Raw genomic sequence first — 16400 nt, 5'->3', positions numbered from 1 at the left:
TACCTTACAGTGTATAGTACTTTATCCAATCTCTTATCCTTTATAATATTAATGCACATAATACAAAACAAGAACAAACTTCCAAGTACGTTTATAATACAGTACATTATACAAATGCGTTGTACCTGTACATTACATAGTTACCAATATTTAATACAATTGCAAGTTCAATCCGAGTTTGTGCTATCGGTCTGTATAATGCACAAGGCAGGAAACTAAAAATATAATCTTGGTGCAATGACATAACTCATTGTGTGGCATTTCATCGTGGTCATTTAAATCATGCTTTTCGGACTCTTATAACTTGCAGATTTTAATTGCAGCTCTTTCATGGGAATTTATTTTGCAAAATAAGAAATATTCATTGGTTATGTATTAAATTTAATTATAGATTTAAATCTTGCATACAGTGTTGTTGTATGTAGGTTACTGAACTTGAAGCAATTGATTGAATTTGGAAAAGTGTCCCACCCGTCTCTTGATAGATGGGAGTTCACCAAACTAAAGTAGAAAAATCGTTCAATAACTTTCCATGAATGAAGTCTTTTTATTCCTATTTTGCAGTGTGATTTGAATCAATAATCAAGAAAATCAATTTCAGTTGCAATTGCGTCAAAATTGCCTCCCAATTCGATTCTGCACGCTAGTTTTGAATTTATACTTTCTTGATTAAAAATTAAGAAAGATCCTAATAATATCCTAAAAAAAGCAGTTTGATTTAAGAAAACTATTAAACTGTCAGTAGTCATCCATGATTATTTTCAAGCACGGAAATGATTTAGAATTCTAATCCACCTCCTCGGTTGGGCGAGGCGCCTGAAAGCAAGGAGATTCTTAGCAAGTTTTGTAGCCCGAATCGATTCCGCGACTGGACTTTCTGTCGCCCATGCGGTAAGGAATGAGACAGGTTACGCTGGTTTTTTGTTTTTTTTACCCGTCCGTAAACAATCAGTGGGTTCACTTGCCGGAAACGTGTTGATGAACAGTAATTGTTCTCTCACAGGAACGCATCAATGCCTCGGAAGGAACTGCAGCTAATAATAAAGCAGAGGAGGAGATAAACTGTAAAAGAGAAGTAAATGATGAGAAGAATTTATCTAATCAATTCCGAGTTTTGTTTTTCAGTTGTTTTGAAATGTTGTTTTTCCTTACTGCTGGATAGATGGGAGTAATCATTGAATGGCACTTTTCTGTGATCGGGACCGGATTCAGAAATGTATGTATGTGTGTACACATGCATACAAATGTACGTTTAAACATGAAGACATCCATCCACATATGCATACGTAATGTACACTGCGCCAAAAAAACGTTCTACATCTCCCGTTCTACTGGCTACAGTTCTATATCTCCCGTTCTATATCTCCCGTTCTACTGGGCCGATTGAAGAAATTCAAACTGTATTTTCCATGTATCGAAAGTGCGACTTAGGATGTATATATTTATATGTAGCATTGTTCTAACATAAATATTTTGGTACAAAATCAAACTTTTTCTGAAATAACATATCAATTTTTTCCATATTTCGATTCTATGTTTCAAATTATGCCTAGCTATTAAATTTTGTATTTTTTGGGGAGAAATTTAAAAATTTATCTTGGTGCATTTTTTTAAGTTTGCGCCAAGAATAATTAATTCACTTGGCAAACTTCTTAATTTACAGCAACTTATTTTCCTTGTCCACGAGCAGGGAAAAAAGGTCATCGTTCATACTTTCAAATAATTTTAACAAAGTGCATAAACCACATTTTCGTTATTATCGCTTCTAATAAATACACCAAATTTCAAAACCCGGCAAAATGTAAACTCACGTATATCTTCGGAAATTTTGAATTAAAAAACTCTATTTTTTTTTTTTTTTTTTTTTTTTTTTTTTTTTTTTTGCAGGTATGTTTAGAAATACATCTGCTTTAACTCGTTGTAGCACAGTGTGTCCGGTTTGGACACACTTAAAAATTTCCTTCTGTACGCACAGACAAATTGAATGAAAAAGGATTTATAGGTTACTCTGAACCTTCTTTATTTATAGTAGATAGCAGTTCAACACAAACCAGTCCATATATTTTAGCCATGTTTAGTTTTTTAAGACCCTCATTTTTCAAAGAAATCTAGATTTTTTTTAGGGTATAAAAGGAATTGTTTGAAAAGAAATTTCTATTATTTTTTTGGCTGTATGCTAATCTCCTTATTGTATATTAGTTTTAATTTTTTACCTTGAAATCTTGCCTAAACTCAAACAGCGGACCCTAGGTGTGCCCAGATCGGGCTCACCGATAATCTAGGACAACTGAGAGTCTGTATTCTTTGTTTCTCCGCATCTCATCGGTCAGTTCATTGACAACAATGCTCGTTTCAGCACTCTTTTCGGAGCTCTATTCAATCACTGTGCCATAGAATTAAAGCGATAAGTGCTATCTTCACAAAATTTTACTTGTGTACTCCTCTAGGCCTAATTACACTGCCTACCTTTTTTTTTTTTTTTTGGATCAAACTCCAACTTTAAAAGGTAGCGTGCCGGAAAGGGTTAAGACGATGGCAGAAATTTTATAGGTTATAATTCAAAATTTTTAAATTTTATAAAAAATTATTTAAAATTAAATTAAAAAATGGTGAATTTTATTTGGAATGAACCTAAATTTCGAAGAAAGGAAGAATCAAGTAAGTTTAATAAAGATATATTAATAAATATATTTCAAATTCGATTAACATTGAGGAGCTAAAATTTTTAAAGCTAATTTTTTAAAAACTACTCATGCGATTTTTGCAAAACTTGGCAATTTGGAATGGAAATATGGAAAAAATTTGGCATGCCATTTCATGCTATATATAAGTCTAATATATGTCCTAAGTCGCGCTTTCGAGAGATGAAAAACGCAAGTTGAATTTCGTTAACCGGCCCAGTTGAACGGGAGTTATAGAACAGCAGCATTTCTTTTTTTTTTTTTTTTTTTTTTTTTTTTCTTTTTCTTTTTTTACTTCCTTGTACGAAGTAAAAAGGAAGTATTGTAATCGCGAAAAGTTTCAGGCAGCATATTTCCACGAAAATATCCATTTTGACCGCTATCGAATGCAATTTAACGATGTTTTTGCGTGATATCTGTACGTTAGGACAGAATAAAAGACTCGTTTCCTCCAAAAAAATTACAAAACTGCTTTAAAATTAATTCTGAAGAGAATTTTTCGTGGCGTCTGTACGAACGTATGTACGTATGTACGTACGTATCTCGCATAACTCAAAAACGAGTAGCCTCAGAACGTTGAAATTTTGTATATAGGACTGCTGTAACATGTAGATGTGCACTTCGTATTTTGGCTGCAATCGGCCGCACCAAACGTATATAAATATATTTATATATATATCCACTCTGTTACCTGGCTCGGTGATCTCAGTTTCTTTACTCTTATATGTTTGTAAATTGTACATTTTTTGCTTTAAAAATGATTGTATCTTCCGGTTGTATTGTTGTTATCTTCCGGTTAAGGTTTTTATGCCTTTAGTAAATCTGTATGCAATATTTTTAGAATTATCAACAATTTTAAAGTTGTCTAAGTGCCGCTAAGCCTTTTTTTAATGGCCGTCATTGATGTTTACATTTGAAACAAGAGACTAGTGGATTTGTTGCCAATCTAGAGAAACTTAGCTTGGCAGCAACAAAGATAATGCATTCATTTATTATTGCGAATTAAATCCTGCTTAATTCTTTCTGGAATTTTTTCGAGGAAATAAGTGTTTAAGATTTACTTCGTAATTTTTAATAAAGATATTTTGAGTTTTTATGTATTTTTGCCTTCTCGCGAAGTGAGAACTGAATTAATTGAATGAGAAATACTCAATCGTCTGTGAAAAACTGTTTCTTTTTTGTTTTTTTGCTTAATTTCTTTTATACATCGTTCTAGCTTTATTATAGTATTTGAATAGAACATGTGGCAACGATTAGATAATTCTATTCTTTAAATGATATAAATTTTGTGCATTATGAGTTATAATATGAACGAAATAGAATACTGTTAATAGAATACTGTTAAGTGAATCTAGCGCCAGAGTGTCGCTATGGTAAACAAATACTAGAGTGAATTTTAAAGAATGCCTTTATTCTATTGTGGTTTATGCGCTGTCGGCGAAGTAGATTTAATTCAATCCAATAAGTTTAAATGAAATGCAAGAAAAAATGCTTATAATTTAATATTCCGTACAGGGTGATGTGGTGTACACATTTTTTTTTTTTTTTTTTTTTTTTTTTTTTTTTTTTTTTTTTTGTGAGCGTGTGTGCGTGCACGGTGTACATTTCTAAATCTAGTCCCGATAACAGAAGAGTACCTATTAAAGACTTTAATTTCAGTTGATGAAAATTCGTTTCTAACACGCTATTAATGTCTATTATAAATTGTTTTCTTACGTTAGTGATTTATTAGTATAAAGGTAAAGTTAATTTTTGCCATTAGTAACAACAGTTTTTCCCCGTCTGCTAAGATAATATTAGAACGTAATTTCTTTTTCTTATTATTTAAAAAGGTTTATTTTTGTTTACGAGAACTCTGTATAACGACGAATGGACGATATTTTAAGTAACAAAGCAAAATTGTCTTAAAAATGTGCGAACATAATACGTCATATTTTGATATTTTCCAAGAGTGAGGCTATTAAGATTTAGTTGTGCTGTATTGCGGGCATTATAATAAGGGCTAAATAAAACTCTCATTAGGAGAATAAAGCCTCAAGCTTCGTTGTTAAACCTTGAAAATGAAATTGTTTTCAAGAGTGAACTTTTTCCCTTTGAACAGCTTCTGTGCGGATAATGAGGAAAATCTGATATCCTCGATATCGTTGATTGGAAAAGTTGTACTCATTCAGAAAGCTATTTTTGCGCTAATATTCCTGTACTTAATGTGGTTAAAGGAACTTTCAGACTTATTTGAATCCAATGTTTGTTAAACCGGTATTTCTATGGGAAAATATTCAGCCTTCTGGTTGCTGGCATTATACTGGTGTATTAATTATTGAATAATCACCTTCTTGTGTAACTTTTACATTTGAAGTCAATTTAATTTTTACTTGCTTCATTTAAATAGTACGTACCGAGTTTAAAAATAATATTTTCAATGTTTTAGTAATTTGACGTTTTTTACCACTAACACAGAATTTACGGCTTTGCTTTTTCTGCTTCTTAAAAGGCTGATGATAATGTAGATAATCCTTTAGAGAACCACGTTTAAATGAAAAAAATCTGTGTACACCACACGACTTCCTTGTATGGAATATTAAATTATACGCATTTTTCTTGCATTTCATTTAAACTTATTGAATTGAATTAAACCTACGTACTTTGTCGATAGCGCATAAACCAAAATAGAATAAATGCGCTCTTTAAAATTCACTATATTTGTTTACCATAGCGACACTCTGGCGCTAGATTCACTTAAGAGAGTTATATTTCGTTCATATTATAACTATGTCTTATCACTTAGTAAGAGGCAATCGGCCATTAACGGCCTTTACCAATATATTATACTTCACTTTTGAATGCGTAAAAAATCGAATAAGTTGTATTCAGTAATATGGAAGTACTTGTGCGCATGCTGTGCTAGAACTTGGAGATTACTAGCGACGGAGGTTCCTGTGCCGCCGTCCGTAGAATAAGTAAACTTTGAACAAATGAGGCGCTCGTGTGACGCCATCTATTAGTAGGGATGAAAAGCATTTTAGTTGACTGGAGCTCTGGTGGCGCCATCTCTATTATAACTCGGAATGCACCAAATTTATATCATTTGAAGAATTATCTGATCGTTGCCACATGTTCTATTCAAATGCTTTAATAAATCTAGAACGATTTATAAAAGAAATTAAGAAAACAAAACAAAAAAGAAACAGTTTTTCACAGACGATTCAATATTTCTCATTCAATTAATTCAATTCTCACTTCGCGACAAGGCAAAAATACATAAAAACTCAAAATATCTATATTAAAAATTACGAAATAAACCTTAAACATTTATTTCCTCGAAAAAATTCCTGAAAGGATTAAGCATGATTTAATTCGCAATAATAAATGAAGGCGTTATCTTTGTTGTTGCGAAGCTTAGTCTCTCTAGATTGGCCATGGAGGTAGGAAGTAAGGAGTCGCCCTAAACAAGTTTCTCCGTACCCTGCTCTGAAGCACCGGCGATCCCTACGTGGTGACCAAAACATTGGGTCATTTACCATTGAGTTCTATGGGATTTGACGCGTTCGGGTGTAAATATTTTGTAATTACGTCGCAAATATACATATAAATGTATATATTTTCTTTTTCTACAACACTTCAGAGTCCTAAGTATGTGAAAACAACATATTTTTAAACAACATTTCATTCTGAACTGAATTAAATGCTATACTTTTCACAGGACAGTTTTCTCAGAATGGTTTAATTTGAATGAAATATTTCCACAAGTTTTCGTTAATTACATTAGAAAAAAAAATTAAGGTAATTCGATTTTATTCGGTTAAGGTACAAAAATTAAGATCAAAGTTTATTGTATTATTAATATTAAAATTATGCATTATTTCTTTTCTATTTATAGAGCTTCTTCCTAAAATACTTTCTTAAATATGACATGAAAAATCGAAAAATGTAAGTCAATTTATAATTAATGCTCTATTCGGTTCATTTTAAATTAGAGAATTATTAGGAATTAGCGAAATACTTTAAAGAAGTATTTCGCTAATTCCTAATAATTAAATATGTATTAAATAGTATTTGACTTTCTCTGAACATTTCTGAAAGAAAATAAAATAAGTTTTTTTTTTTTTTTTTTTTTTTTTTTTTTTTTTTTTTTAGTATTATTTAAAACTTGTAACTGAGTTATTATAAAATGTAAAGGGAATAATTCTTTTAATTATACTTATCAGATTTTTTTTACCCTTCATTTCAACAATACATATTCCATTCAACAATACATAATACATATTCTTTATTACGTTCTTAAATGCGCATCTCATAGCATTTGCTTTACAATACCTTTTAACAGATTGCTTTCCAATGCGAACAATTCTTGCTTAAATAGTTTTATAACGTATTTGTCAACAGGATTTCAATTTATGTTTACAATTCAATATTAAGGTTATTATATATTTAGATAATATTTATAATCATTATAAATTAGATACATTTAATCATTAGATTTCTTCACAGTACTTTCACAGTTTTTTATAAGTGAATAAATTCTTCATTTCAAATACATTTATAAATAATTTAATGAATATTTAAGTATTTTGTCAAAGGCAGATACATCCTTTTTGCAAGCACATGCATAAATACCCATACATATTTCCTATTTATCATTTCCGGCATGTGCAAATCTTTAATTTCTGTGCATTCACTATATTTTTCGTGTAAAGTAATTTACACTAATTTAGCATACACCCGAAAGTTTTACATAAAAAATATATATGAATATAATTTGAATGAAAATTATAAGTATTATTTTTAATACCCACTCAAAGGTCAGTTTTTCTTCAAAATTCCTCCACGACGGCATCCCTCTCTTTAGGCAGATAGCCCTTGCCTGCGTTACTCTATTTAATAAAAACTTAATCTGACCTATGTGCTTAATTACAAATATTTTAACATACATAATTTTATATTTACATTTAGCCATCAAGTTTCAAACTTTTCAAATCTTCTAGAAAATAAATTTTGGCAGATCTCTTTTAGCAATTTTCTTAAAATCTATATTTTTGTAGTACAACAGCTTAGAATTTTATAAAACAAATTCATAATCAAAATCGCTGTTGTTAGTTATCGAAAAATAACCAAGATGTGATTTTTGCGTAAATGTCAGTAAACTATACAAATTGCTATTATCCATCCCACTATGAATGTTTCTTTCATGCGAGAGTGTCACTCTTTCGATTTCTATGGAACTGTCGTGTGTCGAAATACTATCAGAATCTTGTCAAGCGAGCTACTGAATGTAAACAAATAACACCCCGTCTGGTGACCCAAGCTTCAAAGCAGTGCTTCACTTCTAGCGCGGAATGGCTCCTCCTCCCTTTCCTACCTCCATGAGATTGGCAGCAAATCTACTATTCTGCCGTTTCAAATGTGAACAAATATGTCCGCCATGTTATGTAAAAATTACGCCTAACACCACTTAAACAGCTTTTAAATTGTTGATAATTCTACAAATATTGCTTGTAGACTTACTTCCTAAAGGCATAAAAACCTTAACCGGAAGATATGAAAAACATAATTCAAACATTTTTAAAGCAAAAAATGCACAGTAAAGAAACTGAGATTACTGAGCCGGGTTCCAGAGTGGATATATATGTATAAATATATACATTTGGTGCGGCCGATTACAACCAAAATACGAGGTGCACATCTACACGTTATAGCAGTCCTATATACAAAATTATACAAAATTTCAACGTTCTGAGGGTACTCGCTTTTGAGTTATGCGAAATATATACATAGGTAGAGACACCACGAAAAATTCTCTTTGTAATTCTTTGGAGGAAAAGAGTTTTATTCTGTCCTTATGTGCAGTGTAACGCAAAAACATCGTTAAATTGCATTCGATAGCGGTCAAAATGGATGTTTTCGTTGAAATATGCTGCCTGAAACTTTTTGCGATTACAATAGTTCCTTTTTACTTCGTACAAGGAAGTAAAAATAGAGGTACTACAGGAAGAAGGAATAAACTTATGCGTAAGTGTTTGATTACGTCTGCTTAGCAATACAAGACACAAACCACCGTGCTCTTAAATCTAGTACATATGCGAGCGCCAGCCAGATGGTATAGTAATACCGAAGAAGCCAGGTCCGAATTCCGGAGAAGACATGGATGTTTGTAAGTGTGTGTCTTTGCGGCACGGAGACACTCTAAATGTGCGGCGAGCCAAAATTCCTGTAGAGAAGTTGATGGTAAAAAAAGGAGTGGGAGACCCTTGGAGCCGTCCCTCCATCAAAATTAGGAGCGAAACTGAGCGGAGTTGTAGTGTCATCTCTATGATGCTCCTCATTATGGCAACGACAGGCGCAATCATGCATTGTGGGCTTGTTCTGATGTTACTATCAGAACACATGTTCGAGCCAACTGAGAACTTGAGGTCAGCGAAGACCGATGGTGTGTTCCGAGCTCAGTCCCTAGCGAATGAATGGGCTGGTTACAGGAACAGCTTTTTTCCATCCATAGTATAAAATCGTTCTCATAGTACTGTACAAACGTTTCTTCTTTAACGCAAATAACTCTCGAATGCTTTATCGTAAGTAACAATCGATACTATAGATCACTCTAATTCGCCTTACTGAATGATTGAGATCGATGAATGCTAAATCGATCGATGAATTTGGCTGAATGCTGGAAGTTCGGCTGAGGTTCGAAAATGTGGGCTGTACGGTTGGTTTTCGTGCTTTGACTCTTGTGTAACATGGAAACGAGCCAGTGTTCCTTAACACCTATGAGAACACATGTTCATTATAATGCAAAGTTACACATGCGGTCATTTTTAACATGTATGTACGTATAATGTTTTTTTAAAAGAAGACATAGTAAAGTTAAATTAAATTTAAGTAATTCTCTTGCGCCATTGCTGCAAGGAATTAAATTTGAATTCAATAAACGTTCTCTATTCGTAAAAAGCAAATTAAAAGTTAATGAATTTAATTGCAAACAAATAAAAGATTAATTATTGCTGCGAACTAATCTAAACTATCATTTAAATTCTGAGAGCATATGTAAATCAAGTGAAAGTATCAAAATCCATGAACAAATATATAATTTCAAAAAAATTTTTTTAATCCTAGGAAATTATAAAAATGCAGAAGTGTGAGTAAGTGTTGAGAAGGCAGGAGACGGACATCAAGGGGAAGTTGCCTCCAAACCTATCTTTTCAATTATTCAATTCGTGTTTTGTCATCCGTGTAGGCAAGGGTAAAAGTAAAATTCAAATTCAAAAGTATTGCGTCAGTCCATAATTTCGTGCGCATTTTTTGGTAAATTTTTAAATAATATAATTATATATTTTTCTTAGTTACCTGCAAGGTCTCGCCATCTTACAGGCAGCTTTTTTATGCCATTACTGTAGAAAGACTCTGGTTTTGATGCATAAAAACTTGAAAGTTCATTGTGTACATCCTGTTTAGAATTTAATTTTTTTCCCAGTAAAAAATTTTGTAAGGCACGAAATAAGTGAAAATCCCTTGGGGGGGGGCAATATCTGGAGAGTCAGCAGGATGTGGCAAAAGCTCCCAATTAAATTCTCTCACTTTTTGCAGCGTTGTTCCAGCCGTATGCGGTCTAGCGTTATCACGATGAAACAACACTTGATATTCACCCATCGTGGGCGTTTTTTGATCCATTCTGAGTTCAGACGACAAAGTTGTTCACTATAAACTTCTGAATAAATCGTTTGATTTGGTTCTAACAGTTCAAAACGTCCCGAACGGGGATCATCATCCATGTTGCTTTTTCCAACTTTAAATTTTTTAAACCATTTCTGGGCAGTCCTTACACTAATAGTTTGTTCTCCATGTACACTATTAATTTTTATCGCTGCAAACCTGGCAGATTCACCACACGAAAACAAAAAATGTAGCACCGCACGTTTGTACTGATTACCTATATTCACCTTTTATGGATACTAAAATGCGTTCGATATTTACGAAAGTTGGTGATGAACTGAATAATATGTTAGTCAAACGATGACAAGTTTCAACAGGTTCAAAATTGGATTGTTTTAGTAAATGCATCATAGTGAATGTCACGCATACTCTTAATGCGCACGAACTTATGGACTGACCCGATAAAACCAAATGCCGTGAATTACTAAAAATAAATTTAAATAAGTGGAATTTTGAGTACCATTAAAAAACTTCGTAAGGCAATAAGAAATTAAAGGACATTACCAAGCAGGAATAGACGACATCAAACTGCACTTACTAGATTCCTTAATGGCGATCTGTTATCAGTGACTTTTGTCGGTGGTAATAAATACTTTGAAATATGCACTAAGTGTTCTACCGCACAGGCTTCTCCTGATCACATCTTATCTTGTCTAGGGTTTACCAGATAGGATCTCGTTCAAGACCCCTTTTTTTACTGGACTCTTTCAGTGTGAATGGGCTCTTGGACTTGACCTAGCTGTGCTGGTCATGGGGATGAGAAACAACAACAGAACATTTAAATTAACCAGAAAAGATGATTAAACATGACTGTTAATAGCTGTATTACAATTCTAAAGCTTTTACAAAAGCAAAAAACTTGATCTTACCAAACATTGACATATTATATACTGGTGTAATGTAAAGTTCATAAACTACCTCAATTCTTTTTCTCAACCAGTGTTGCCAAAATCAGAACGTAAAAATGGTCAATTGGATGTTAAAGGCCTTTTCGAATGCTTCACCTGATCCAGATAGCTCTCCTGTGCTTTGCCATATTCAAATAACCTCACGACCTCTACCAGCAAGTGTTCTCTAGAAATGGCCGTAATTTGTGTTACTGAGTTCTGGTAAATTTGTAGAGACATTAGGATTTTTTGGAAGCTTGAAAAATGAGTAACGCCTTCGCCGGGAATCGAACCATGGACCTCTGGAATACGCGCCCAGCCTGCAGACCACCACACTACAAAGCCATGCTAAGAAGGCGGGAGAAATACCTTATATACTCCCCCTTTTAAAGGGCGACTGGGGTTTTAGGGGAACCAGTCGCCAAATCCTGGGTGTGGATAATTATCATCCACCGCCCTTCTAGTTCGGGCACCACTGTAGAGATATTAGGCTATTTTTTTTAAGAAGCAGGAGAAGTGAAAAATGAGCAATGCCTTCTCCGGGAATCGAATCACGGATCTCTGAAATAAGCGTCCAGCGTGCAGACCACCACACTACGAAGGCATGCTAAGAAGGCGGGCGAAATACCTTATAAATTCATCCCTGATTTTGATGAAACCCGAAAAAGAGCTGCCTTCGATACATATTTTAAAAATCATGTTTAATAAATATGAGTGTAATCCTTATTTTTCACGGCAAATGAGTCTCGCTGTGAGCAAAACGCTCATCTGCTTGTTTTAAATAAATCAACCAATTTATACTCATTAAATGTATTTAAGATAGCGATTTCTCTTCCTGGCAGTCAGGTTATTGTAAATTTTTTTTTTTTCTTTATACGTTTTGACGTAATACGGGCTAGCTTTCCTCAAAGTTTCCCACGAAGTCTCTTTGTTAAGCATACCTTTAATATACTTCGCATTAGTGTGATTCTTGCTTGATCTGTAAGGCATTTGTAAATCTTCTATTCCGTGCAATAGTGTGAATTCAGTGCATCCAAATAATTTAGTATACTGAACAGTGAAGGTAATCTTTATATAAATATATGTATATAAAATTCAGTGTCGTTAGGCTACTTAAATTAAAAATGGTTTTGTATGTTTTTTATTATTAAACCTAACGGACAATTAAGCACCACAATTCCTATAAGAATGATTTTTTACTTCGTCTTGGGTGTCATCTTTTAGAGTAATAAAGCATGAGAAAAATCTTGTTTGATAAGTCGCATTATTCTGCTAAAGAGCATCGGTTAATATCCCTAGTATTCGTAAAAGAAGATAATGGGAGAAGCGTTGTTTCCTTGTTTTGATGTAAATGTTTGAATAAATGATAAGTAAAAGACTTTAGTTTTAATGCTTCTGTTCCGCGAAGGGCTTTATTTTGCAGAATTTGTATTTTATTGAGATTTATTTTTGCTGCATGTTTCCAAAGAGGGAATGTTGCTTGTTTAAATAAAATAGTTTCGTTGTTTAATATTACCAGGGAGGGAGGGGGCAGAATTCTATGCAAGATATGTAATATGTGGCGTTAGAAGCCTCTTTAATTATAATAATACTGGAAATGCTCTTAAAACTTTGAGTTGAATGTATTATAAATGAAATGGATTTCAAATTCTGTCACATTATTAAGGATAGAAGGTTGCAAATTTTCATAGTTATTAATTGCGTATCTTATAAAATCGTATTTTACATTTTTAAAGTATTCTATATAATGAAAAATGGTTGCAGTTAAGAAGTGAGGGATTGCTTTTAAATCGCTCAATAAAGTAACCAAGAGAATTAAAATTTGAAAAGCATATCAAATATTTTATGTCGCATCGAATGGTGACAATTTGAGAACTAGTTTGCGACATGGCGCGAATGAAAAAGTTCTACAAAATAGCAATACTTATCCATGTTGCATATTTGACAAATACGTGGTAGCATAGCGTAACGTGACGTAAATTAATATAATGTAACGGTTAAAAAATTTTGTAAACACTTCGTTAAGGATGTTTTGGGATCGAAAAATTTGTTTTTTAGTCCAAAGGGGCTTTGTCCTTGAAGGACTATTGTTTTCGTTTTGCGATTTTACGTCGAATCACTCTGAATGTCCGTTTCACTTTTCAAACTGTTGCCACCAAATATTATCGTCTTGTATAATATTTGAAGAAATTAAACAATGAAGAATAGGCATAAATGCGTTTCTATTTCTCGCATTGTGATAAAACAACGGTACCTAGAGCCATCCAATTTTGAATGACGTAATCCTACTGCAAATATGGGCATCTGGAAGCCCAAATTTGAAATTTGTTTTATTATCGATTTCATATTTTGTAAAACTTTAACGAATTTTTGATTAACAAACTCAAGGATTTCAAAGCGAGCAATGGTAACGTTATACACAAAAAAACATTTTTATGTCCAGCGCGCGGAACTTTGTATCGGAATGTCAATCGTAAACTTGTTTCGCTTTTCATTCAAGTCTTGTCATTTGGCAAAATTTAATATATTTACCTTTAAAATCTAATATATTATTGACTAATAAGCCAAGCTATTTAAAAGCATTACACACAATTCTTAACAATGCTTTTTTTAATTTTTAATCTGATTGATTTAAAATGCATTTAATTCATGATATATCTAATTGAAAACATTTTAATATTTTTACATAATTACATGATATATTTCTTCATTTTTCAAATATATAGAAGATATATAACTTTCTGGTGTCAGTATCTTATAAAATGTTTTGCTATTTCCACTGCCCCATCTGTATTGATAATCTATGCATTCATAAACTTTTAGCCTCTTTGAGTGACTGCTAAAATCTGAGGCCTTTCAGATTTTTTTTTTAATTGTGTGAGCAGAAAGATAGAATTTTAGAAGAGCTTCTTGAGTTACCTTTTGAATGATATAAAGAATTGTTAACATAATGTCAAATTTTTACAACTAAATATTAAATATATAAAAAAGCCTGCAGCATTCTCATGTTACGAAAACATATTTATTTATTCTGAGGCTAGGAATTTAGTTTTAAAAATACAATTTATTTCTTTTAACAATTTCCCAACAGTGTCATCAAAACACTATAAATTCCTTACATGTTTTAAAGAAAGATGATTCATTTATGTAAAGATTACTAAATGGCTTATTTTATTATTCAATTTTTAATACAAATTAACTGAAATTAGAAACTGATTTTGTAAAATAATTTAATTATGAATAATTCAATTTGGGGTCTATTGGATGTTTAAAAATGATCAAAAGATTTTTAATATCTTAAAAATAAAAGATAGGCTCATTTTAAAATCATTTTGCGGCATTGCTATTGAACTGAATTTTATGGTTTAAGTTCGAAGAATATGATATGTAATAAATAAAGGTAACACACAAAATGTTAAAAAAAAAGGCCCCTTTGAACGTAATTTAAAATCTGAAACCGTTCAATTTTTTTTTTCCTTGTTTGTTTAAAGAAAGTAAAAAGTATTTTGTTCTTTTTAACTCTATAATCTCTTCATTGAAATATGATATAAGCAAAAGAAAACAAAAACATCAAGGCTACTTCATTTACATAATTATTGCGTATTTGGCCTTTAGATAAAGAGAATCCAGACTTATCTTGGTTATAGACTATTCGGATGCGTTATGATTTCCAGATAGCCATTATATCTGGATCTTCACTGTAATAATTACGGTGTGTTTACTTTAGTCTTCTTTAACTAGCCAGAACTTCGGTGTTTTACCTTTGTACTGTATTAATGTACCTGGTGCTAAATTTCCTGCATCTATCGCAATTGTGAACTCGTATCAGTGCATGGGTTTGTGTATTCTTAGCAATTTGCTGTAAAAAAGTAAGCTTGCGTAACCAAAAGATTCTACGCTAGAGTCTACATTATTTATGATTGTAAAAGTAGTTATTTTCTTAAAGGATTTGTACACCCAAGAGCAAGATATAAAACGAAATATTTGACTGCCGTGGCAGTGCGTGCTAGACAAATGAACTGATAGCGACTGAGATTTTTAGCGTTTCTTTTGTTGCTTGTGGTAAAATATTTCTCTGTTAATCTTGCTTTATGGTAGATAATAATACAAAGATTTATATTATTTGACTTGGTTTCAACCGTGGAAGGCATGACTTTATCCGTATTTCATAATCTCTGTTTAATGGGTTCCTAATCTCTGTTTAGGAATCCTTGTTATTAACCCTGTTGTTTAGAACATTCTAAAAAAGCAACAGTTCGTTTGCCGTAGCTTTTAAGGCGTGTGCTAGAAAAAATTGCAGTAGAATTCTCTTAAGGTGATAAGTTTTTGAAACTCTTTAACTCTCTTCTTCCTCACGATCCGGGTACATCATTGGGAAGTCTTTACAGTTTTGCGAATGGATTCTATCAACTATCCTGAGTAAGTAAATCACCACTTTTGCGTTTGCTTAAAATTGTCCTAATAATAGACAAGTAGTTGCCAAACTTTTATGATTCCCATATCTCTAGGAAATGTTTCATTTTTAGCGCACTCTGCAAATGTAATTTTACCTCTGGTTGAACAGTAAAAGTCGCTGTGAACACTGGTAGTTCGACCAGGGTTTGATTCCAGGCGAATGGGCTGGTTGCATGAGAGTTTTCGTGATTCTCCCCATATGTAACATTAGTACAATCCATTTTCCTTCAAAGGTCCTCCACGAAAGCATCCCTACCTTTAAGCAGATAGCCATCGAGTGCTTTGCCATAAACAAACCAAACGTACCTTTTTAAATTATGTACAATTCCACACATTTTTCTCAGCCACTCTTTAAGGGACCCTGTGGAATTCCACACAATTTGCTCGGTTGAGATCGAGCGCTAGACTTTAAAAGTTTTGCAGAAATTTTTGGTGGCTTTATCTTCTGTGCATTTTTCAATTTATTAATTATTTAATAGGATGGGCGGATTGGAGAGTATTTCTGCTGGAAAAAATTATTCTGGGATTTGGCCTCAATTCCAGCTGTACTATTTTAAGGTTCTTTCAGATTATAGTTCATTTTTTACTATTTTTGCTTTTATGAATATATGAAACTGGGCAGTAATAAGAATAAAGAGTAATAAAATAAAGATTAAGAATTTTAATGTGAAATTTT

General features: G+C 32.5%; 1 protein-coding gene across 5 annotated transcripts in view; it reads left to right on the top strand.

Annotated features, from left to right (window-relative positions):
- The window catches only part of mmy (UDP-N-acetylglucosamine pyrophosphorylase mmy), a 198882-nt gene that overhangs the window by 73489 nt on the left and 108993 nt on the right, over positions 1-16400 (top strand). Inside the window, exon 1 of one of the 5 annotated variants that reach the window (XM_035354677.2) lies at positions 15537-15688. The exons of the other annotated variants lie outside the window; for them this stretch is intronic. Coding sequence (XP_035210568.2) covers positions 15666-15688 — 23 coding nt within the window. The 5' untranslated portion in view covers positions 15537-15665. Of the gene's footprint in view, positions 1-15536; positions 15689-16400 lie in introns of those variants that run through there. 5 annotated transcript variants of the gene reach the window in all.

This window comes from Stegodyphus dumicola, chromosome 4 (genome assembly GCF_044657685.1).
Source record: "Stegodyphus dumicola isolate Sdum_Otavi_A_Nest chromosome 4, ASM4465768v1".
In the NCBI taxonomy this organism is placed as follows: domain Eukaryota; kingdom Metazoa; phylum Arthropoda; class Arachnida; order Araneae; family Eresidae; genus Stegodyphus; species Stegodyphus dumicola.
Note: the sequence above shows the minus strand (reverse complement) of the source record. Positions and strands in the feature narration are given on the sequence as shown.